General features: G+C 41.2%; 2 protein-coding genes across 5 annotated transcripts; one reads left to right on the forward strand and one right to left on the reverse strand.

The window, feature by feature from the left end:
* Nucleotides 1-537: 537 nt before the first annotated feature.
* On the reverse strand, nucleotides 538-6705 carry med4 (mediator complex subunit 4). Its single transcript, XM_020635409.2, has 7 exons — nucleotides 6611-6705; nucleotides 4217-4283; nucleotides 3607-3777; nucleotides 2773-2830; nucleotides 2581-2667; nucleotides 2370-2501; nucleotides 538-2097 (listed from the first exon to the last, which is right to left on the reverse strand). Exons 1-7 carry the CDS (start codon nucleotides 6682-6684, stop codon nucleotides 1925-1927), a joined length of 762 nt encoding a protein of 253 aa, XP_020491065.1. The 5' UTR covers nucleotides 6685-6705; the 3' UTR covers nucleotides 538-1924.
* A 5902-nt stretch (nucleotides 6706-12607) lies between these two features.
* Nucleotides 12608-25171, forward strand: LOC109985167 (integral membrane protein 2B). 4 transcript variants are annotated; one of them, XM_020635449.3, is made up of 7 exons: nucleotides 12608-12834; nucleotides 20540-20722; nucleotides 21715-21786; nucleotides 22276-22425; nucleotides 23344-23454; nucleotides 23640-23790; nucleotides 24382-25171. In XM_020635449.3, the coding sequence occupies exons 1-7, from the start codon at nucleotides 12751-12753 to the stop codon at nucleotides 24468-24470; spliced, it is 840 nt and encodes a 279-aa protein (XP_020491105.1). In that variant the 5' UTR covers nucleotides 12608-12750; the 3' UTR covers nucleotides 24471-25171. The 4 variants fall into 4 exon arrangements, with proteins under 4 accessions (XP_020491105.1, XP_020491106.1, XP_020491108.1 ...); XM_020635450.3 differs by having other exon boundaries at nucleotides 21718-21786; XM_020635452.3 differs by having other exon boundaries at nucleotides 20540-20671; nucleotides 21718-21786.
* Nucleotides 25172-25222: the final 51 nt, after the last annotated feature.

Raw genomic sequence — 25222 nt, forward strand, 5'->3', positions numbered from 1 at the left:
ATAAAAAAATTCCGCTTCTGAAATTAAAAAGCACATTTAAATAGTAAGATTCATTAACAGAAAGGCTTTTACATATTCAGATCGAGTGCACACTATCTGACTGATACATAAAATTATGTGGTGGAAATGCTGCTCCTCCTGGGGGATTCTGAGGCGTTCCCAGGTCAGACGTGATATATAATCCCTCCAGTGAGATCTGGGTCTACCCCGGGGTCTCCTCCCAGATGGGTGTGCCTGGAAAACCTCCAAAGGGAGGAGTCCAGGAGGATCCTGATCAGACGCCTGAATCCCCTCAGCTGGCTCCTGTTGATGTGAAGGAGTAGCGGCTCTACTCCGAGCTCCCCCTCAATGTCTAAGCTCCTCCCTCTCTCTCGAAGGCTGAACCCAGACACCCTCCAGAGAAAACTCATTTCAGGCGCTTGTATCCGCGATCTTATTCTTTCTGTCACTACCCAAAGCTCATGACCACAGGTGAGGGTTGGATCCAATGCTCTCGAAGTGAAAACACAACTCAAGCGCACAAGCTTAGACATCATGTGTATTCAAAAAGTGTTTATTTACAAGGCGGGTATGTACAGGCGTATGTACACAAGAGGTTAATCTGGACAACATGCTCCAACTAACACATATGAAACATAACGTCACACATTTATTTCAAACACGAGTCACCATCGAGGACGAGAGCTCACATTCTGGGTTTGGTTTCTGATTGAGCCTCAGTCTGGGCTCAGAGCTCGGACGTCATCTTCATCAGTTTGTCCTTTTCTTTCAGTTTGTTTTAAACTTTATGCTAACTGCATTTAGTCAAAGGTTTTCAAAAATCCTCATTCCAGCTCCATGATAAAAACCTTAACGGTTTTGTTTTAACCCACACTAAGTGTTGAATCCAGAAGTGGTTAAACAATCTATTTCTGTTGACAGGACTCCAGGAAGTCTGTGCATTCATGAAGCTAAAGTTCTTACTAAAATCATCAATTGTCTTTTTCCCAAATAAGTTCTTAAACTGGTACAAAAAAACAGGATATAAGACATTTAATTTGTAACTTCAGCTGCAGATTTTTGTTACAGTTTGTCAAAGCTAGGTTGCCTGTTTCCAGATTCAAGCTAAGGGAGGCTAACCGGCTGATTCCTTCAAGTTAATCGGCTCATCTGAGGTTGGTGTTGATCGTATCATTCACACACAGAAACCCTCACACGCTGCTTCATTCCCTCCGCGATGTGCCGCCAGTAGAATCTCTCTGAAAACGTTTTCTGGGGGAGAAGATTTGTTCGACTCTTTTGAGCTTCAAATTCTCTGCACATTAAATCCTTCAGTATGACCCGGATTATCTCTTTGGAGAAAGGCAGGCTATAACATCTATAGGCTATAACGGTTAAACACCCGGATCTTTTATCCCACAAAGAGCCAGAACACAGAGTGGGGAACAAAACGACGGCTGTCCTTCAGATGAAATCCACAGAAGAAGACTTGTGATGCTGATATGAGCAGTCCACACTCATACAGCCTTCTGTTTTAATCTCACTGCTGCTTTTAAAGCTCTCTAAATGAAATGGCACTTTTAAAAAAAATGAAATAGAGTCCTGAAGAGCTGAGCTGACATCATGGTATTAAATGACGGTTTAAAAATTGACTGCAGCCTCTGTTTTTATCTTTAAATTAATTTCTTTCCATTTTAGGAAAGAGCTACTCTGTTACTGTCAAATCAAATCTTAAACCCAGACTGAACTTCAGCAGCGGAGACGTGCTGCAGCTCAAAGTTTACCTGCAGAAAACCATTATAAAATATCAGACTGGTCCTTTGAATCAAGTTCTGTCCTCCCATGAGTCCAGCTCGCGGCTGCAATATAAATGACCAGAGAAGAAGTTGGTGACCCCACACACACACACACACACACAAACACACACACTCTCAGTCTCTGTGGTTCAGTCCGAGTCGCTGCTGCTGCTGGAGGAATCCGTCGACATGGCCTCCACGTCGTCCTCGTTCTCCTTGTTGTGACCCGGAGGCTCCAGGCCGAAGTCGTTGCCGTGGTGAGGGGGCAGCATCCCCACGGAGACGTCTGAGGATTGCCAGGGGTAGTGAGGCGTCAGGACGTCTGAGGAAACAAGAGGAGAGGGTGAATCATGTATCTGCTCTGAGCCGAGTCCTCAGGATCCACCAGAGGCCTCAGAGCCAATCAGGACTCAAAACTGAGCGAGTGGGAGATTTCTCCAGCAGCTGAAGAGATGATTCGGAAAGTCTAAAAAGTGGATTTGTGTCAAATGACGATGGATGGCTGAAACGGCTGATTGTCAAAGAAGCTGATATGAAAGCTCCTGTGAGGATTCTCTATGAGCTACAAACTCAGTCAATAACTGACGGACTCACCTGGAAGCCTCCCAGCAGCCAGAGCGTCACCGGGCAGGTGGCCGTTCACGCCGTTGGTCGGAAGGTTGGCCATGTGACCCAGCATCCCACTGCGCATCTCCAGGTCTGTGGGGTAGGGTCTGCGAGGATCACCTGAGAACAACACGTGTGTTAGCAGGTGAGAAGAACAAGAACATGAGACACATCAGGAGGAGCAGACAGAGGTTCCTACCTGGGACCCAGTTTAAGGGAGCACACACAGCGTTACTCGCACTGATCCTGTGAGCGTACTTGATGATTTCTTCTGAGGAGATGCTTCCTGCAGAGAACAAGTGAACCATGTGAGTTCATACACCAACATCAGACACAAAACCAGAGTTCTCCATATCCAACAGACTGCCAGACAGGTGTCTTCTTCACTCACCTTTCCTGGCTTTATCGATAGATTTTAGTTTTTCTTTGGCCTGGTAAACTGCAGTGGCCTAAAAAAAGAAGAAGAAGAAAAGATTTCATTTGGATCAACAGAAGAAGCTGCAATGATCTTCAGTTGAATGATTGGAACAGGAACAACTTCACTCAACACTCTCGCAGATAGGATGTGGTGGGAGCTGCACAGCAAGGTCACGCTGTGTCTCACTTTCCTGAGCTCTACTTTGTTTAAAGATCTACCGGTACATATCGAGATTTTTAAACGCAGTCTTAAAACTCATTTATTCAGTCTGGCTTTTATATAGTGTTTTATATCAATTTAAATCTTAACATTACTGTATTGTCTTTTTATCCTACTACAATTTTAAATATTTTCCTCTTGTGTATTTATTTTAATATCTTGTTGCTTTTATGTGTCATATTTTATTGTATTTTATTTTTATACATATATTTTATTTTTAATTCTTATTGGTGTGCATTAGTCTCTCAATGATTTTATCAATGATTTTATAAACTACTTATTGTCAATAACTTTTCTGCACTCTTGTTAAGCACTTTGAACTGCAATTTAATTTGTCTGAAAGGTGCTGTATAAATAAAGTTTGATTGATTGATTGATCAGAAAGAGCACTCTAGTTTGTAAAGACATGTCCGACACAGCAGCAGAAATGTGTGTCGGGTGCGTGAAGTGCTCGTTATAGAGCTGCAGCTCCTGGACGAGACTAAACTCTTCCACATCCTGTCATGCCCTGAGGATTTCATGAACGCACACCCTGTGCATGTTGAATATCAAGATAGCAAGGAAATGAAACTGTGGATTTGGACCCACCAGGATGTGTTCGGCCTCCTTCAGCTGCTTCTGGAGCTGCTGAATGTCGCTATCTCTCTTCTCCACCTCCTTCTCCAGCAGCTGCATCTCCTGGTGCACCTTCCCCTGCTGCTGAGCCACCTCCATCAGCTCCTGGAACTCCCTGTCCCTCTGCACCAGCAGCTCCAGGACCTGACGAGAACACACACAAAGTTTTATCAAAGTTATTCACAAGAATAAAGTCAAAAGGAGATGACAATACTCCCTTTGAACTTTTCACGTCTGTTGTTGGATGTGGACTGGAGACGGGCCTTTACAGCTATTTTAATACCGACTGGCGGGTCACCCAAACAAGAAGCCCTCGCGTTAAAAATGTGATACAACATAAGGTGTGTGGCGTCAATACAAGGACAGAAACATTTGTAAATACAAGTATAAGAGAAATCATTTGGACTATAAAAGAAGAAACTATGCATATACATTAACACATCATGCAAAACTGTGATGACCGATCAGCATTGAATGTAAACTGGGGCCGGTTGAGTCTTTACAGTCATCGTTATGGATCTGGACTTTATATTTACATTCTGTACGGTTAGTTTTTTTTCTATGACTGTGTGTATTGTTTCACCTGAGTGTCCTCTCCGGGCTGGGGAAGTTTCTGACTCCTGGACAGAGCCAGCATCTCGATGAGCTCCCTGAAATAATCAAAACAAGATAAACAAGCTGAAAGTTAGAGAACAAACTAAGTGTCTAGTTTATCAGCTCACACGTGTTGAAAAATTGTGTACGAGACTAGTTAGTGTGTAAAATGATGTATTGCATTTCAATAGTTTGGTTTACATGTCTATTTATGTACCTGAATTGGACACTAGATGGTGATAATTGGTCAGCTGTTAATAGGTCACGGGTTAATTTATTTATTTAAAGGGACAGTGCACATTAATGAACACAAACATGTTAATATGCCAGACTGTAGCCGTGGCTTGATTGCTATCTGTAGTCGCTTGGCAGGTCGGTGGTTCACACGTCTACAAATGTACATAAAACCACAATGACAACATGAACTGAACATTAGTCAACAGACTAATACCAGCATGATAAGTGGCTTTGTGATGTTCAAAGCAAACCAGGATAAAGTGACCGTCAGAGTTAAAGTTTCTGCTACAGGAAGGTAAAGTGTCAAGAGAATTAAAGTGCCCAAGTGCCAGAGTATTAATGCACATGAATATGACGTTTTGGTGTAAATCTCACATTAGCCCTGGAGCCTGTAACTTTAAAGCGCTGGTGTTTTTGCACATTGACCTACTGCACCAAGTTTGCATATTGTCAGGTGGGGGTTATTTCTGTAGTAGATGAACAATGATGAAATTGTGAAACAGACTGTGGATCATCTTAGATTTATTCAGCCATGGTCAGACAACACAGAAACACAACACACATGGCTGACAAAGTGCAGACCATCGCTGACCCACGCTGACCAAGATCTCACAATCATTGACAATCATTGGCAAAGTGGCCACCGTGGGCAAAATGGCAAAATGGCAAAGTCTTCATCACACAGTGTGGCCTATATTCTGCTAGAAGGTACAGCCCACAAATTCCTTTCCATTTGGGTACATCACTATAAAACAATCAAGATGACATGACACTGATTTGTATACGTAACAGATGTAGACTCTCTGTCTAGCAAACAGTTGTTGACAACATATGGTTGGCTCCTATCCAAATATAGATCTGCTACAATTGACATGTTTCACCATATAAGGTTACAGCTTCACAGACCCAAAAGAAGAATTACCCTAAGATGGTTGACACAATTTAAAGATATATCCACAAAATGATCAAGATGAATGAATCCATGAAAATACGTACTAACACATATATAGACATGTGTATTCAAATATTATTGCACTGGATGCATGTATTTAGGCATAATTGAAAAAAGGGATTTTTAGACCTGGTCATGGATCTGGTTTGTTCTGAACCACAGTCTCAGATGACCCTTGAAAGTGGCAAAGCTGGAACAATCCCCGACTGAGAGAGGTAAACTGTGCTCCCTTTGAACAACAAAACATTTTGACCAAACGTGGATCGTCTGAGGGGAATCTTGCGGTCTCCTCTAAAAGCGGCTCTGGTGGTTCTAGCTGAAGAGTCGCTGATTTCTTTTTGATGTAATCATCAAAATGGTGAACAAGAAGTTAGAGGCATAGGTGATGGGAACACAAGGTTACCGTACTTGTACTGGTAAACATACTCGTGAGCGTATATTCATACTATAATAATCTCAGCAACAGTGTTGAACAATCTGCCTTTAAATCATCAGTTCAAATCTTCATCATTTCTGTCTGTTTCATCAATTGCAATAAACAGGAACATCACCCACATTTGTTTCATTAGGATAAGCGTCAAGAAGACCTTCCCATACACCTATACAAGAGACTAAAAGTTAGATTTGGAGCGCCATTAAAACACGTATTTCAGTACATGAAATAAAACTAATAAATAATAAATAAATAAATAATAAAAAAATATATATCATTCAGTTTAGTTTATGACAAATGTATTTGAAAATATTAACTTATTGAGTGAATATGACACTGAGATGAGTGTACTTGATTGTTTCAGGGAGTTAAATTATAAATGATTTGAGAAAAGAAAAAGGTAAACACGAACATGTTGATTCTTTATCAGCTGTAACTTATATTGTTGTTAAGAAAGAAGCAGCTAGCTAAGTCTTCTTCCTGTTTGTTCATTGACAGTGTAAATGTATTTAGAGTATAAAGTGTATAATATATATTGTGTTATGGTGTTGGAACTCAAACGCTGATGTGAGCAAATAAACCAAATATCAACGAATGAATGAAAAATCAATTCACACACAGATGGGATACAGGCTAATGTTAGCTTAGCAAAAGAAAAGTAAAAACCGGGCGATTTAACTCATCACGCAGGAAACAATAACAGCGTATAAAACCCGTAAAACAGAGACATCATAAAACAAATATCAAAGTTTAAATTTTACCGGGATAAAACCTCCAAATCATCCAAAACTGACAGCAGTCGCTCTTTCGTTGACTTCTCCGCCGCCGTCGCCATAGCTGCTTAGAGTCGCTTCTGCGCAGGACAGGAAGTGGCTCTCTTTTGGGTTTGATACTGCAGCGACACTGCCACCTGCTGGTGATAGTTAGCTCCTGCAGGTATATTTTACTCCTTCACTAATGCTAGTATTATAAACTCCTCAGAATATGAGGACCAAAACGTTATTTTGGTCAAATATGTCGCCCCTTTAATAATACTAATCGGTGTTGTATTATATATGGTTGGAAAGCCTGATTAGTCACCTTCACAACGAGGTATGACCTATGGGTATGACTTGTAAGGATCATGCATGTAAAAATGGCCAATATGTGTTGTTTTTTTCCTTATTACTGTGGGAGAGTGCAATCATCCAATCATTTTTTTGGGGCGCTACCCACACGTTTAGTTTTGTTGCTCATTCCACAAATGCACGATCCTTACAAGTCATACCTCGTTGTAAAGGTGACTAATCAGGCTTTCCAACCATATATAATACAACACCAATTAGTATTATTAAAGGGGCAAAATAAGTGACCGAAATAACTTTTCCAAACTTTTTTTGAGGAGTTTATATGCTGAAACAAACACCACTTTGTTTAACAGGCAGATTTAATAAATTAGTACTTTACAAATGAAATATACTTGATTTACTGTGAAGGTGTTTATATTAAATTATTAAAATTTACATTTATTGTGACCTTATGCTTCTACTCCACTTTATTGCCAAAATATTTTTGTGCAATTTAGACAGTATGCAAGAGTTTCTATTAAATCTTTGATGGATTCATTCATCTCCTGTAGAGATGTATTTTTAGTTTTAGTGTGTTTTAGATATTAATGTTTACTAAACTAAAAGGGAATTTATAGTTTAAAACAGGTTAAATCAAAAAAAGTATTGAAGTTAATGAAGTAGAACAGAAAATAATTGCAATAAAAATGAGGTACGTGTGAGCCTTAAGAGAAAGCCTTTATTGTTATTATTCACATGACATGTGCATTTAAGTAACAACATTGACGTTGAACAGAAAATAAGATATATTATAAAGTAAAAAAATGTAACCTCCACAAGAAAACATATTGCCTGAGTAGATAAATTGCGCTTGTTGGAAAAAAAAAAGTTATATTAATAGAAACATTGACTAGATGACTAGCCTGTAAAGGCCTATAGCTTTTGGATTATCGGTGTAAAACATTTTAACAGATAGAAACAAATTTCTATAACTCTGCACAGCTCTGACTTACACCTTGATACTTTGATGTTAGTCTTGTTACACCCCACCATAAGGCGGAAAGCAATAAAACAAAATAAAATACTAGTAATATTCATTCTCCACCCCTCGTCCCGTCCTCTTGTAAGGCTAACCTACTCAGTCTAGACTCTGAGAGGGCCTCTCTATCTCTCCCTCGGCAGCCCCTGCACCTCTTCTCCAGTAGCTCCCTCAATGTCCAGAAACCTTTTTGACCCAAAACACTTTCAGTTCTCTCTGACTTTCTCTCAGTTTCAGCAGCACACTTATTACCATTATCAGGAAGTCTAAGATCTTAATCCTGTCTTTGCAGAAACTGTTATCTTGAAGGTCTCTGTCATCCTGTTTCCTGTTGTTTGACTCATTTAATTTCCTCCTCACTTACTGGTGTTTGGACCTCCTCTTTGATCTCATCTTCATACTTTTTATCCCTCCCCTTCTCTTAGGGCAGTCTGCTCCCCAGGCCTCATAATGCCCTCCCCTACACACACTATATTTGGGTTCTTTCACACAGTTTTTGCCACTACACATTTACCTCAAATCCCTGACTGGTGTCTACAAACAAGACAACTGTGTCCAAATGTTCTCCCTCCTCCTGAACTCAGCACTGGGCTTTAAGCACTGAGGCCAGGTACAAGGTGATCAGTACCTAGGTAGAGGTGGAGACAACGGAAGGGGAGAACGGACAAACATCACAGGGAAACATACAACTGTAGTCTGAGCTACATGAAACTGATAGTAATGTTGTCATTTGTATCCGTTGTTTTACTTTCACACTTGTGTCTGCCGCTTTCGCCACTCTGATCGGGGGTTATCAGCCCACACATGGCAACCATCGCCGGTTGCCTGTTTCCAGTGTGTTGATATTCTGCAGGAGAAGCATCTGTGGGACCGACTGCTCAAGTTAGCCACAGTTAGCTCAAAGCCTTCCCGAGAATGAGTGCGTGTTCGACTTCAGACTCAGGCCTCACACACTCGCTGACTTAGATGCGCGTTCCCGCTAAATCTGTGAGGGTTCAGGGCTGTGCGGGACTTCCCGCTGGCTTTTCGAGCCCTCAATGCACTCTGCCCTTAAGGGGGCATATCTGCAGACTTAACGTGAAAGAGTAACCCATTCTTAATAAACAATTTCGAGCCCTTGCAGCCTCGTGCACTCAATCACTTTCCAGGTGACGTAAACTAGGGCAGTAAGTTTAGGGAGGAAATCGGTGGTTAATACACACATGCTGAAATAAACATGATAATAAGCAACTTTACATTCTTTAATGTGTGCCAGTAGAAAATGTGTTGACACTTTAATATCAAGTTCATACTAGCTACAAATAAGTTCTTATAAAATAAATTGTTTTTGGTTTATAAGAGAGGGGCGTGGTCAGACACAGCTCATTTACATTTAAAGCTACAGGCAGTGGCGGTTCTAGACCACTTTTACTGAGGGGGCCAGGTTGGGGCCAGTTGTTTTGTCAGAGAGGCACAATCAACCCAGGACAAAAAATAGACAAAGATGATCTAGCTTAAATGACAAAATGTTTATTGTACAGAAAACCAAATGATTCGTGTTGCTTCAGAGCTGGCAGCTAGTGTCATTAGTGTATGTTTAGAGTCAGCGTCAGTGTTCAGCTCTAAAGGGTAGTGATGGCGAAATGAGGCTTTGTGAAGCAATGAGGCTTTCAAGCCAATTGCATCGCAAATAGATTCATCACTCGAGGCCTCATTTAACACAGTGTACACTAGTGACACCTACTGGTCAAAACAATTTAGAGCGGCCAAATTATTATTGATCACATCACATGCCATTGCATTACTGATATGTTATAGCAAATTTACTACTGTGGTAACCAATAATGATGCACGTGATATTACTTTATAACATACCTTAGTTAATATAATCATATTATCATTCGGTGATCTTATTTTGTTATGATTTCCTATCAAGGTATAGCCTATGAAACAACAATATATATAAATCTATTGTTCAAAAAGTTTGAGGACTTATGTTAACTACAAGTCCAGGAAAAAAGGAAGATTGAAAGAAAGCTCCTTAAAGCACACCAAGCACTTCACCTTAAAATCAAAATAATAAGCCATCGATAATGAACACAGATAATGATGATAGTGACAGAAATAGTAACAACTAATTGAAGCGATTCAGCATGGCATTAAATGAAAGCTTTGTAGCATAATGGTTATGGCAGCGCCCACTTCAACATAGAGGCTTGGGTTCAGTTCCTGGAACCGCTGAACAAATGTTTTGTTTTAACGTTTACCTTATTGGGAGATGATAACTCAAAATGCTCCCAAACAGGAGATGTTTTCCTCTTTCTCACAGGCTCCATTTCTCAAGAAAATAGAACCAAAACTCCAACTCTCAACAACCAACTAACACAAACTCACAAGGAGACATGACAAGTGGGTTTCGCTTCCTTTTATTCACTCACCTTTCCTGGCTTTATCGATAGATTTTAGTTTTTCTTTGGCCTGGTAAACTGCAGTGGCCTAAAAAAAGAAGAAGAAGAAAAGATTTCATTTGGATCAACAGAAGAAGCTGCAATGATCTTCAGTTGAATGATTGGAACAGGAACAACTTCACTCAACACTCTCGCAGATAGGATGTGGTGGGAGCTGCACAGCAAGGTCACGCTGTGTCTCACTTTCCTGAGCTCTACTTTGTTTAAAGATCTACCGGTACATATCGAGATTTTTAAACGCAGTCTTAAAACTCATTTATTCAGTCTGGCTTTTATATAGTGTTTTATATCAATTTAAATCTTAACATTACTGTATTGTCTTTTTATCCTACTACAATTTTAAATATTTTCCTCTTATGTATTTATTCTAATATCTTGTTGCTTTTATGTGTCATATTTTATTGTATTTTATTTTTATACATATATTTTATTTTTAATTCTTATTGGTGTGCATTAGTCTCTCAATTATTTTATCAATGATTTTATAAACTACTTATCGTCAATAACTTTTCTGCACTCTTGTTAAGCACTTTGAACTGCAATTTAATTTGTCTGAAAGGTGCTGTATAAATAAAGTTTGATTGATTGATTGATCAGAAAGAGCGCTCTAGTTTGTAAAGACATGTCCGACACAGCAGCAGAAATGTGTGTCGGGTGCGTGAAGTGCTCGTTATAGAGCTGCAGCTCCTGGATGAGACAAAACTCTTCCACATCCTGTCATGCCCTGAGGATTTCATGAACGCACACCCTGTGCATGTTGAATATCAAGATAGCAAGGAAATGAAACTGTGGATTTGGACCCACCAGGATGTGTTCGGCCTCCTTCAGCTGCTTCTGGAGCTGCTGAATGTCGCTATCTCTCTTCTCCACCTCCTTCTCCAGCAGCTGCATCTCCTGGTGCACCTTCCCCTGCTGCTGAGCCACCTCCATCAGCTCCTGGAACTCCCTGTCCCTCTGCACCAGCAGCTCCAGGACCTGACAAGAACACACACAAAGTTTTATCAAAGTTATTCACAAGAATAAAGTCAAAAGGAGATGACAATACTCAAATGTTTTGTTTTAACGTTTACCTTATTGGGAGATGATAACTCAAAATGCTCCCAAACAGGAGATGTTTTCCTCTTTCTCACAGGCTCCATTTCTCAAGAAAATAGAACCAAAACTCCAACTCTCAACAACCAACTAACACAAACTCACAAGGAGACATGACAAGTGGGTTTCGCTTCCTTTTATCCACAACCCGAAACACAAACAAATCAATGACGTAGTTCTACTCGATACGGGGCCTCGGCTACAAATGCCCCAACTACTCGACACACGCTTCAAAGTCTCGGTGTCAAACATAACATCACTACTAAAGGGTCTAACGAGAATGTTGAGCCCACACAGAAATAGAATGGCTAGAACTGGCATTCCTTTTTATGGTTGTTGATTTGAAGGGGTGGACCAATCTACTGATTTAAGATCTGTGGTTGATTTGCATCAGTGCAATATCATCAACATAAATGTATTGTTTTATTACCTTGCTCTTCGTTTTTTTTTTTTTTTTTTTGGGGGGGGGGCGGGCACAGGGGGGACCAAGCTCAGTGTTACAGGGGCCCCTACAACTGGCCCCTGTTGGCCCCTGCCTAGAATCGCCCATGAACTACAGACATAGAAACAGCCTGTTCTGAGCAGGGCTGAAATAGAGGGGTTTATAGGCATGATCAAATACAGGATCAGAGTGGATTTAGAACAAGAAACTTCGCAGATATGTTTTGAGGAGCTCTGAGACTTATTTAAACTGTTTGAAGAGGAGGAGAATATGTGACCTTATGTTAAAATAAGTAATTGTAACTCGTGGAATGTCCTCCTCCTTCCCTCTCTTCCAGTGTTTAGAAATGTGATTTCTAGCCACTTTCTTTTAAATTGTAACTATTTTAATGGATCACAGTGGTTTTTGTCACTGATTCTGAGTTTTTGTTGTGTCCTTTTGAGAATAAATAAAGGTTTGAAATGAAATGAAATTGTTTAGTACAGCAAGAGTTAAGTGCTCTTAGTTAGTCACTTCTCATTATCCTTAACTAATACTTCTTTGACCAGCTCATCGAGACATGACAAGACTGAGAGAGCGCCAGGATGCAGCCATACCCAACTCGGATATGCTGCCAGTTTTCCACATAGCTGCGTTTTATTTTGAAGCCGAGCCGGAAGTGTCTCTCGCGGTCTCGTGCCCAGCTGAACCTGTCGTCCGTTATCACAACAGATCAGACTGGGCTGTAGGAAAGTGCGTGTACTTTACTTCGGAGCAAAATCTATCTGTTCGTGTTTTAAAAACTGCTTTTCGTCGTGTTTTTCTGTTGTGAAGCTACCCGGTGGGACTTTCCAGGATGGTTAAAGTTTCGTTTAACTCCGCGTTGGGACAGAAAGATGTGAAAAAAGACGCCGAAACTCTGATTCCCGAGGAGGACAAAGTGAGTAGAAAATGGCTAACAATGCTAACAGTTAGCTTGTAGCAGCTCCGAGCAAACAGACGCAGTTTGTTCAAAGATTTACCGACTTATTTACCTACTTAACTCCTCTACGAGAATATTTACCTTCACTACGAGTATATTTCAGTATTTTAATCACTTTTACACACTTTACATTCACCTCACTGCAACATTAAATCAGCCTTTTGTGGTTATTTTTGTTTAATGGTTTCGTAGTCTGCGAGTTTGTCTACTTCCTCGTCTGTTCTTGAACTTTTATTTTTAACATATAATATGACATTTTCTATTCTTTTACATATTTAAAAGTATATCAGTGTTTCAGTTCTCCAGTTTGTATCTTCGTAAAAAAGCTTTTAAGAACATTTTTAATAACTTTAATAAAAGCTATTTTTTTGTTATTAAAACCAGACATTAAATCAGCTTTAGTGATTATTATCTGGTTTTAGAGGTCAGTTATCTCTAAATTATTTAAATATCATTGTTTAATTAATTTCCTTCTGGTTTGTCGTGAATGTTTAACTTTCACTTCCATTTTACCACTCTGTTTGATTAACTCATGAGTTAGTCCACTTCCTCCTTTTGTTTTTGATATTTTCTTAATCTTGTACATATTTTTTAAATATTTTATGTGTCCTCTGCTTGATTTTAACATGAAAAACATTATTAATGTTTAATTTGACTATTTCTGTTAATTTCACTTACATATCATTATTTAATTAATTTCCTTCTGGTGTATTATTCGTTTTAACACTGTTTAGTTCACTTGTCTTTTTATGATGTCTGATTTGCTCTCCTGAGGTTTTTTAGCTGCTTTGTTTCTTCTTTCTGTTTTTATAGAAACTTAATTTCACCACATAAATTGACGTTAAGCTGTTTTATATTATTACAAGACGTCCTGGTCAGATTAGAGAGGTGTGCATTAACTGGTCAAATAATCTTTAATCCTGTTTTTAAAATCTCAAATGTTAATAAATGAATCTACTTCAAGGTGAATTTGAAGCTCAGAACAAATATAAAGCCCCGTGTCCGCCTGACGTTTTGTTTTTTCCTGAGCGCCAGCATCTTGTTTTATGTTTTATGTTTAAGTTGTTTTCAATTAGTAGATAGCGTTGCAGCAGAAAGCAGCCGCCTAGAGAGAAGTGTGTATTTGCATTTTCTGTGCGGCCGCTAAATTGAAAACTTCCAGCTTTTGAGAAAGGCGCTGTTGATGTCACCGGCGCTCTTTTCTAAATGTATGATATTCCCCGTAGTTTTTCCGCCTACAGATCACGACTATACCCACCTCCTCCTCGCTCCGTGTCTGATCGGGAAATAAACGATGTAATATATAACACATGCAGTAAAAAGTAACAGAGCAGTGTCGGTCATACAGCATCTGTTATCAACTGACTGTTGTCATAAAGACAGGACAGGTTTCGTTGCTGCCATTGTAAAGTGCGTCAGCAGCACTGGAGAGAGAGTTGCAAAATACAAGATTATCTGATCTGCAAACAAACCAGATCCTGATCGGCTGGTAAATTGATTCGAACAGGAGGTTTGGTGTCCTCTGAGGAAAGTCCAGTTTGATCTTTGAATAAGAGCTCTGATGGTTTCTGTCAGGTGCAGAAATACAGAAGACTCTCAGATGTTAGATTTTAGTTTGAGTCCTGAAGGAGCATTAAAACGAGGTTTTCCAGGATTAAAAAAATGTGTTGGTTTGTTTTTGTGCAGCAGAACATCAGCTGTGAGTGTGACATGTGTGTCAGAATAAATGACTGTAATAAAGTGGATAAATCAGCAGTTTGAAGCCGACTGCTGAGCCGTGTTGTCTCTCAGGGTAAAGTCTAGACTCCACCCTGTTGTGCTCTCTTCCTGTTTGAGGAATTTTGAGTCGTTTGCATGTTTAAAGTTGTTGAATGCGGAGTGTGTTTGCCCGGTTTCTGATGCTCCTGTGGAGGTGAGAAAACAGTTTATTAAAGTGAAAGTCATTGAATAAGAATGCAAATAGATCAACTTGTGCATTTCCTGTCTTCCTGTGAGGTTTCTGTGGCTGCAGATTGCACAGAAGAGATTAACATGTCTGCAGCTTTGGATTCAACTTTAGAGTACGTTATTGAGACGTACGGACAAACTGTTTTTATTTGTTGAATTTATCACATCCTGTATCGTCTCTGTGTGGATTCTTTCCATCAGTCTGTCACTGTGACATCTTCATCCTTTCCTGTCTCGGGCTTTAACGGGTTAAACTGGGCTCTATCCAATCGGCTAAATCCTCAGCCTGTCTCTCTGTGACATTTATAGCTTTGAAAAAAAAATAGACCAAGCTAAACATTAATGCTAAGTTTGTCCAAATGCTTAGTTTAGAGTCTCTCTGTGTGTTGTGTGTTCACAGCAGCAGGAGCCTCTACTGTTTATATTAACTGTGCTTCCTTTTATTCAGTCATAAAAACAAACAGACGTCAGCAATGCCCAGATCTTAAACTGCTGGAAAAGTTTTATTATTAAAGTGTAGAAGAGTTCTGTATGTATGAGCATCGAATTCACAACACATCAAAAGCTCTCGTCTCTTGGGCAGAATAAGTCTGACTCTCTCTCCCTCAACAGACGGTGAAGTTACAGACTTGAACAGGCGGTTTGGTCGTGCTGTATCCTCTCAGAAAAGTCCATTAATTAATCACGACGTTAATCAGAATCTGATCTGCTTTACTGAACTCTCTTAGACCTCGCCTAAATGAACGGTGACTCTCCCGCTGTGTGTCGTCACCGTGCCCATTCTGCAGATCATTATGACCACGTCTCTTTCTGTGAAAAACCACTTCACCTCGCATGCAGCAGTGCATCCTGGTACACACTCGCGCACTAAGAACGGCATTATCTCGATTGTCTACATTAAAACATCCACTGATGTGTTTTATTCATAACCAGTTAAAGAGTCCATAGACACCTGGTCTTTAAATGTGAACGTGGTTTAAAAAAAACTCGTGGGGCGTATCAGTCTGAAGCGTGCTGCTGTTTGAGCTCGGACAGAAGGACGCTTTAAAAAGACTCGCTGACTGCGACTGTGTCGATAAAGTTAGAATGAAACTTTATTCATACGTGTATTTTTGTATTTGACGCTGCTATTTACAAAGCACTGATGAATTTATGAGGCAACGACACCTCATAGTTTCTATTCTGATCATTGAAATAAAAGCAGCAGCAGCAGCCGCAGACGAGTTAATGATTCAAACCACAGAAAGTTATTTATTTACTAGCAGGATTGTCGGCCATCTTTTCACCAAACAAGACGTGACAGAGATGGATCACTTCTCTTTATTCTCAACATGCAGATACCCTAAATATGTTCTCTTTGACTCATAACAGGTTCGTTAGTTTCATGTCAAGTCTTTTGGGGACGTCCCTCTGTCGTAATCTTTCTTTAAATCGAGGATGGAGATGAAAAAACTCAGTTTCTGGACCTGTGTTTGCGGGTAACATCCACACCTGTGTGCACTCTGTTCTGTGATGATATGATGAATAATCTCAGTGTTTCTGTCACTGTATTTGGGTCATTTCATGCAGATCTCATGCAGACATATGGTCGGACTTCAGAGCCTGAGGACACAAGATTTCACAGTTTTTGGGTCGTCCTGCTCTGAGCGGCCAGCTGGCGTTAAACCTGATAAAAAACATTTATTTAATTTTCTCCTTTTTATGCATTTAAGTCATTTGTATTTCATGTTTCTGTGCTCCAGTTCTTCTGTGAGTTCATCCTCAGGTTACAGGTGCTCCACACTCTATTGTTTAAAGACTGAGAGCTGAATTGATTAGTCCAATAATCAGTTAATTGATCTGATTTTAAGCCAATCAGATGCGAGGATTACTTACATTCCTTTATCTTAAATGTTTAAATGAAATTACAGCTTTGGCCTGATGACAGCTGCTCGGACAGAAGTTGTTATTTACAGACGTCACATTTGTCTCTGGAGGTTTGAAGTCGATATTTTAGTATTTACAGAAGGACCGATGGAGATATGGATTATTGTTTTTTTAGTATTTATGACTTTTGTTTGCGTGTCTGAGCTGCAGGTGATTTATTCAAAGAGAGAAATTAACATGAGTTATGTCTGCCTGCAGGAACCTTCTGCATGCACGTCATCTTCAGTCAGCCCTGTTTGAAGGCCGGTTGTCTTCCTTTCTTCCTTCTCCGTCATTTTGCAGGGATAATAGTTTATCTATCTTCATGCTCTCCTCTTTACCTCCTTCATACCTTCATTAGCAGATTACAGCTCAGGCCTCACGCTGCTTTTCTCCCGTGTGTCCTCTGCTCGTCGTCTGAGGCATGCCGAGGATTACTCTTTAATCAGTCAGATCGGGACTCAGCCGGGGAGCTTACACGGCCTCCTGCAGGGCGCCGGCAGCTAAAACCCAACAAGAAGGAAGATTACCCGACAGGAGAATATAACTGCACACACCCTTCACCCAGAGAAGACCTGCACCATGACCAGTGTTTCCCCTACCACCCGCCCCCCTTCAAGTTCAAGTAAAAATAAAAATAACAGAAAAAATTTAGATTTATTTTTGGGCTTTTTGTGCCTTTATTGTAGAGATAGGATAGTGGATAGAGTCGGAAATCAGGGGAAGAAGTCATTTAAGGATACCTTTCCGATAGAAAAGGACAGCTGTCCTTAAAAGTAACACATGAACACCAAGATTCCTTCAAGTGTTTGTGTCGGTGTGTGTCTCAGTCTGTAGGGACCTGGGGACCAGACCATCTTCCATATTTTGGTCTGCACAAGTCCCGATTTGGTCTGGTAGCTGGAGAGGTGCCAGGTCACTTCCCGAGTACTGCTGAGGTGCCTATGAGCAAGGCACTGAACCCCAACAGCATAGGTGTGCTCCCTGTGTAGCAGCCCCCCCAAAAAAACAATGAACATCTCCATTAGTGCATGTCCACAGGTACAGTTGGTTCATGTGTGTGTGATATGGGCCTCCGTGTGTAAGAAGCATGTCTCTCAATAACGGAATGTAAAACCAGAAAGTATGTAAAATAAAATACAATTTTACACTCAGAAAAAGAGTAGGTATCTCCCGTTTCACTAACATTTCACTAACATTAGTCTTGATGAAGTCGACCCACAAAAGGAGGATGGAGTTTCACGTGTCTCCACTGACTGACACTGATACTCACCTGTCTTCACACACACACACACACACACACACACACACACACACACACACACGGGCTGCTCTCAGGGGTTCAGGACTCTTCAAGGCTGATCCATCTAAAGACATTTTGACCTGACACTGAACCGTGATCGGGATTAAAGTGAACAGACTATCAATGTTTAAAGTGTAATAATCCTCAGTTATTAAAATCCATGTTGTACATGCTCGGATGAAAGAGGAGCTGAATCAGCTGCAGAGGATAAAAACACACAAAGAACTGGACAGAGGTGATTCAGCAACAAAACAGGAAATGGACGGAGGCAGCAGAGATAGAGAAAGGCTGAACGCAGGAGAATCACTTCCTGGATGAGAAACACGTTGGCTTTCTGCTTCAGTCAGCTTTCTTTATTTGCTGCTTCAGTTCTCACACGGGACAATGTCATGCCTCCTTTGTTGGTGATATCAAACAGGTCACGTGGTTAAACATTTGGCTGTTGATAATTGGGACACTAATTAAATGTGAAGCAGGCGTTAGCCGCAGGTTCATTTAGAAACACTTTGATGAATGAACTGACAAAAACATGTTCGAGGAACACAACAAAGATCTTCATAAAATAAAAGATTTGATCAAAATATAAGTAGCATGTGGGGTGCTGGTGGCCTGGTGGTTTGCGTCTGCGCCCCCTGTTCGAGGGATTTTGTCCACGGGACTGGCTGCTCCTGTTCGTGTCCGACCTGTTGCCACTTTCCCTGCATGCAGGACGATGCAGTGTGATTTGCTGTTGCCTCAGAGTGAGGAGGTTCCTGGTTTGAATCCCCGTCTGACAGGAGCCTCTCTGTGTGGAGTTTGTATGATCTCCCTGTGCATGTGTGGGTTCTCTCCGGGTACTCCGGCTTCCTCCCACAGTCCAAAGACATGCTCGTTAGGTTAACTGGTGACTCTAAATTGCTGAGTTCAGACATCAAACTTTACTTTAGCCACCTTTGTTTTCAACTTTACAGGCATCTCACAAAGCCTCCCAAAGTTTCAGCAATCAGCCATTTTTTTTGTGTGTGTGCGTGTGGTAGTTATGAAACATGTGAAGTCATGTTGGGTCATGTTTCTGAAGCTTCAGGAGGTGGTTGTGAAACAGAACAATCACTTCAAGAATCTAGAGCTGCCTATTTCCCATGAGTTTTCATGAGAAGTGGTAATTTTATTATAAAAATATTCTTACAGTTAGTCACAACTGCTGAACTGCTAAAGGTGCATTCACACCTGAGTTATTTGGTATTATTTTGATAAGAGCCAGGCTCGTGTTTGTTGCTGGAGCTGCAACACTGAAGTGAACTGAGCTGTTTAATATTCTCCTCCTGTGTCTGTTGGTCGGTGTTGTTGATGTTGAGTCACCGGTGTACCCCTCGTCTGTTTTGTTGAACCTCCAGTTCCTCTTCTCGGGAAGTCAAAGAGCGAGTGAGTGATCAGAACGAAGCTCGCCTTTCAGCTGACAGAAAAGCCAGAGGAAATGTTCCCTTTTAGAGAGTGTGTGTGTGTGTGTGTGTGTGTGTGTGTGTGTGTGTGTGTGTGTGTCAAACACTGTGCCGGTCATAATACACTCCCCCGACAGATGGAGTGTTTGCTGCTCTCTATAAAAACATTTCTTCCTCTTTATTCTGAGGTCTAAAACCGCTGTTATCTGGTTCCTTTTTCTCGTAATGTCCCCCCACACTTTGCTGCTTTCATCACCAGAAACGGAAATATTTACTGACTTTTTTCTGCCCGTCTGAAATGTCTGATTTTCATTTTTTTCTTTCATCTGCAGCCTCTTTCGACCTGAGGCGATCTGTCTCTATTTATATTTCTGACCGTAAAGCTGACTCAGTTATCAGCTCTTCAAAGCACAAACACAGAATCCAAATATGAAAGTCAGCACGGAGCCTCTCCTCATTATTGTTGTTGTTGAGCGATGGCTGCAGTTAGATGAATAGTACAGTTAACATCTGAATCTGAAACTGAATGACGTCCAGCTTGATATGCAGAGACAAAGATATGTCTGGACCTGTTCTGAAAGAAACCAGGTTTTTACCCTCCAGTCCAGAGTCCACACAGCCGACTTTCTCTTCTTTCGTTTGTCATTTCCGCACTTTGTGTTGTTTACATTTTGTCAGTCTGCCTGTGATGAGTCACCATGTTGCTGCGTGCGTGCGTGCGTGCGACGAACAGCCTTGTTCATTGATTTAAAATAAGGCCTTTGTTTACACACACAAACACATCATCACAGATGCAAACACTGACCCCACACTACTCTTGTTCATGCCAGGCCGGAGATAATCTTTCTTTTTTAATGTAATGACTGGCTGCATCGTGCGACTTTAAATACCGAACCTGATAGATACCAGACTAACGTGGACATGTGGTTTGCAAATCTATAATCTGCTATTTGAATCATCATGTTGTATGAAAACATGAAATCAGTCTCATGAGACAAGCTCTTTGTGGGATGAGTTAATGTATGGAATATATTCAGAGTGAACGTTTGAATCTGAGGACTAATCAGAGGTCTTCTTCTCCGTCCTGCAGGATGCCGAGGCAGCCCTCGTGGTGCGTCATCAGTCCCGGGCCTGGTGCTGGTGCATGTGTCTTGGCGTGGCCCTCATGCTGTCTGGAGTGGTGGTGGGAGGAGCTTACCTGTACCGCTATTACATCATGGAGGTGAGCAGGCAGCACCAACAAGGGTGGGACAGTTCCTTCGACAGCAGCGAGGTAAACTGAACCTGCAATCCACCTGGAAGGGAAGGGTTAAATTTGACACATGGCTTTGATATTTGTCCAGGAAAGTCGTGTATGTGATCAATATTGAATAAAAAGGACTCTCACATTCCTGAAAGACAAAAGCAGTGCATGTATTCACACCTGTGTTCAAAAGAACAAAACCATAAATCAGATCTCTTAGGGGGAAAATAACCCGACAGGTTGGAGCAGGTAAACGTCTGAGCTGTTTTTTTAATATCGGTGTTAACTCCGCCTTAATGAGCAGGTTACTGAGCAGAGTGGATGATCAACAGACCAAACCTTAGGAACACAGCGAGGTTAAGAACTGTCAGGAGAGTCCGAGAGGGAGAAGAGGAACACGTCTTTGTGGGGATTATATCTGCATGTGAACTCTTCTTACTCTGTTAATCTGTAATCCTGAGATCTTCTGTCCTTATGTGTTTCACAATAAGAGTCATTTTTGCACCACCATTTTTTTACTTCACAGACAATCTAATCTAATGTTTGATGCATGTTGTATGTAAATGAAGTAACTGGATTGATGTTATATAAGAGGTTAAGGCCCCGTGTTCACCTGGTGTACTTTCTGAGGGCCAGCGTCTTTTTTCGTTTGTTTTCAATGAGGAGAGAGCTTTTGCAGCAGCCGGCTGCCAATAGAGCACCAAGCGCTACTCTTCAGAAGAGCCCCATTGATGTCACAGACACGCTTTTCCAAATATATGCTATTCCCCATATTTCTGTCTTCTACGGTTCTAAAATGTAAAGCATCCTGTAATAAGCTACAGAGCAGTGATGGTCATACAGCAGTCATGACATGCAAGTGCGTCCAGGTGCACAGCAACCCTAATCTGTGTAAGACCCAACCAGCTTTGAAACTGTACAGTGAGATCACATGTGAAGTGAACAAACCGTGTGACAGTCAACCTGCATGACTGAAAAGGTTCAACTGAAAACGTCTGATGTCCTCCATGTTTTGGTCTCAGCAGGAGGATGAGGTGTATTTCTGCGGCGTGAACTATCGAGAGGACGACTACCTGATCCGACAGGAAGAGGAGGTACGACCTGCTCAAAAACATCAACACTGCTCTCTTCATTCAGGCCGTTTCACTTCCGGCTGCCTCTCAGAACTAACGTGTTTGAGTTCAGCACACATGACGGTTTAAAGTGTTCTTTCAACAAATCGATGCACACAGAGTCACTAATTGATGATGACTCTGGTTATTGATCGACTAGCTGACCTCAGCCTGCAGAGGACTCACAGCACAAACGCTCTTTACAAATCTGTGCACGGAGAGGGTTTAGTTCCTTTTAATTCTAAGAGAACTTTGTTCCTGTTTCTAATAAGATGAACCATTAGAAAGTCGACCAGTAAAAGCAGCTACTTTTATTCATCCATTTATTAAATTATTTAACCCCTTGGTGTTAAGAGCAGCAGGAGAATCAGTCCACAGAACAGTCAAACAAATCATAACTACCATCTGCTGACATTTATCCAGAAATTAAGTTATGGCAGTAACTGACTGATGTGATGAACTGGTTTGCAGGTGGAGATGGAGGCCGCGAACGCATTCCCTCTGCGACAGCTGGAGGAGAGGATCAGGGTGCTGGAGAGGGAGCAGGTAGAGCTTATCAGCGTCCCCGTGCCCGAGTTTGACGACGGAGACCCCGCCGACATCGTCCACGACTTCCAGAGGGTGAGACTACGAAGCTCCGCCCACAGTCTGACATCACACCCCATCAGCTGATTCTTGACTTAAACCAGTTTTTTTCTAAACTTATTGATTACCATAAGACCAAATGTCATTTAAAGGCAGAGTCAGTAGAAATGTTTGTAAACAAACATTCAAACTGGCCCCTCCTCCTCTAGAAGCCCCGCCCCCTACAGGACGTAGTGTGTATGTTTAGTGCTTGTACCTACACTGCAAGCTAATGCACGCTAGCACAAGCTAACCGCCGGTGTTTGTCACCTGCCTGTCCAACAGAAAGTAGACCAACTCCATGTCAACACCAGGTTCACCCTTGTTTTAGAGCGAGCTTTATCCACTTGGTGTTTCTCCACACTGTGATTATATTTTTTCTTCTTTGCTGCTATGTCCACGTCCGTCATATTTGCTCTGCCAATCTCTGAATTGTATCCATTCCTAAACTCACCTGCTGCGCAAACCAGAACAGTAAAATCCAGTCAGAGGACAGAGTCTCTGCAGACACAGTCACCACCACACATGTATGGAGGCCCAGAAGGGACGATGGAGCAGCTTTACTTTAGGATGAGTCTGTATTTTATTTTGAAGGAGGAATCTGCTGACTCTGTCTTTAACGAAGTGGAGGATCTGGGTATTAAATATCAGCAGCTGTTAATAGAAATCAACTCTTTCTGAGATCTAAATACAAACCTCCAAATCACACAGTTCAGGGTGTTTAGTGTTGATTTGTATTCATGTTGGATAAAAATCATTTGATTCATGTTTGTGAATGTGACCTGACTGTCGTATAAATGCAGTTAATATTGTGAAAATTTCAAAATAAAAGTTTCATAACTGAATAAAGAATGGAAGAATTGAGCTTTTTAACGCTCTGTGTTCTTGGCGTGTAAATGTTTCTTTCTCTTTCAGAAATTGACCGCCTACCTGGATCTGAGTCTGAACAAGTGCTATGTCATCCCGCTCAACACCTCCGTCGTGATGCCGCCCAGAGACTTCCTGGAACTGCTCGTCAACGTGAAGGTAAAAAAAAATGTTTCAGCGAAAATCTTGGCTTGTGATGTAACAAAAACAACGAGTGGACAGAAACAAAGAGTCTAAATGAAGTGATCTTATTGTACACAGCTCGGAGACGTTAAAGTCTTAAAGAAACAGCTGAAGCTAATCAGTTCATGGTTCACATGTTTGTGTTGCTCTCTCTCTGCCAGGCCGGCACCTACCTGCCTCAGTCGTACCTGATCCATGAGGAGATGATCGTTACCGAGCGTCTGGAGAGCGTCGACCAGCTTGGATATTTCATCTATAATCTCTGCAGGGGCAAAGACACCTTCAAGCTGCAGCGCAGAGACAGGATTCTGGGTAGGAACCGTGATTCTTTTTTTAATAGATTATTTAAAAGTAGTAAGAGTCTCGCCGTCACTGAGAACATGTGGACGCTCTGGGAAACACTGAAAACGGAGATGTGGACGCTCTGGGAAACACTGAAAACGGAGTGTGGCCGCTAAGAGCTCCAAACAAAGTGTCAATTCCCAAAAATCTAAAGAATCAGGATGGTTTAACTCAAAAGCAACTCCCGTTTAATTAAGTCAACTTAGAAACATTTTTGAAAGACCTACAACAAACACGTGTCTGTATGCAATCAGTCTGAACGCCATAGATGTATCTGTGTTGTCTCCCCACATTTACACTCCTGAAAATGTCTCTATGAATGTACAAAGACGTGAATTAGGCTGAGGTTAGTTACAGTACTAGTGGATATGCAGTGTGAAAAGAGTTTCAGACTTTCTGCAGAAAAAATACTCAGAGGCCGGCCGGAGAAACCCCGCTTGAGAAAATTTGCGCTGCAGCTCAACCCAAAAAATGTTTTCAGGAGTTTTTTGTGACAGCACCAGTGAACACCTGACCTCGTCCGTGTTAGCAGCGTGCTAACCCCTTCTCTTTGTCTTCCAGGCATGCAGAAGCGTGAAGCCATGAACTGCAGCAAGATCCGTCACTTCGAGAGCCACACAGTGGTGGAGACTCTGATCTGTCACCCTTAAGAGACCTCGGCGGTCTCACACCTGCTCTTAAAGTCACAAGTGCAGTGAGATTAGTGTTGATGCTCACCTGTCTCTTCGTTTTCTATCTTCAGGTAGTTTGAGTGAGTGAGAGGAGTGAAATGTGAAGCTGTTTGAATTTTCATCGGTGTTCAAAAAAAAAAAAAAAAGGATTAAAGTTAAGTATTTTTTCACTTTTCTGTACGGGGATCTCTTTGGAAACTTTTCAGACAATAACTCTCTAAAGTAGGCATATAAAGCAGTAAATTATTCTAATCAAATATAGCATGAGCGTTGATCTGAACAGACAACGCTAAATTGAGTGTCTTTCCTTCAGTCAGCGTTCAGGAGAAAACAGCGACTTTTTATAACGGATCAGTCCAGGAGGCTTTTTTTCATGTTTATTTTGTACTTTGTCTGCTGTAGTTCTTAAAACACTGCACGTGTCTTTCTTAACTGGAGACTGATCTTTATATACACGAAAGTGGACGAATGTGTCACTTGTTTAGCTTTATGAGTTGCAGCAGAGAGAGAGGGGTTCACAGGAGGACACTCACACTTTGGTTTCAGTCTTTTTCACCAGGGTTGTCTATCTTTTTATTTGAATGTGTAATTTTTCTGATAACTCTTCTTGTACTAATTTGTGTATATAATCTCTAAGGATATGAACAGACCAACACAATAAACAAAACAATAAAAACAAACCTGCGTTCTTGTTTGGTTCCCTTGTTAAGCTGCCAGCTTCCTGTTTCACT

Source organism: Labrus bergylta, chromosome 13 (genome assembly GCF_963930695.1).
Source record: "Labrus bergylta chromosome 13, fLabBer1.1, whole genome shotgun sequence".
Classification (NCBI taxonomy): domain Eukaryota; kingdom Metazoa; phylum Chordata; class Actinopteri; order Labriformes; family Labridae; genus Labrus; species Labrus bergylta.

What these genes read in the sequence shown, in the direction of transcription:
- med4 (XM_020635409.2), bottom strand. Translation starts at nt 6,684, where the DNA reads ATGGCGACGGCGGCGGAGAAGTCAACGAAAGAGCGACTGCTGTCAGTT. An exon ending in TATCGATAAAGCCAGGAAAG is followed by an intron (nt 2,668 to 2,772) that starts GTGAGTGAAGAA and finishes TGTTCTCTGCAG; the next exon opens with GAAGCATCTCCTCAGAAGAA. An exon ending in GGCTGCTGGGAGGCTTCCAG is followed by an intron (nt 2,098 to 2,369) that starts GTGAGTCCGTCA and finishes TTGTTTCCTCAG; the next exon opens with ACGTCCTGACGCCTCACTAC.
- LOC109985167 (XM_020635449.3), top strand. Translation starts at nt 12,751, where the DNA reads ATGGTTAAAGTTTCGTTTAACTCCGCGTTGGGACAGAAAGATGTGAAA. An exon ending in TGATCCGACAGGAAGAGGAG is followed by an intron (nt 21,787 to 22,275) that starts GTACGACCTGCT and finishes ACTGGTTTGCAG; the next exon opens with GTGGAGATGGAGGCCGCGAA. An exon ending in GCGCAGAGACAGGATTCTGG is followed by an intron (nt 23,791 to 24,381) that starts GTAGGAACCGTG and finishes TTTGTCTTCCAG; the next exon opens with GCATGCAGAAGCGTGAAGCC.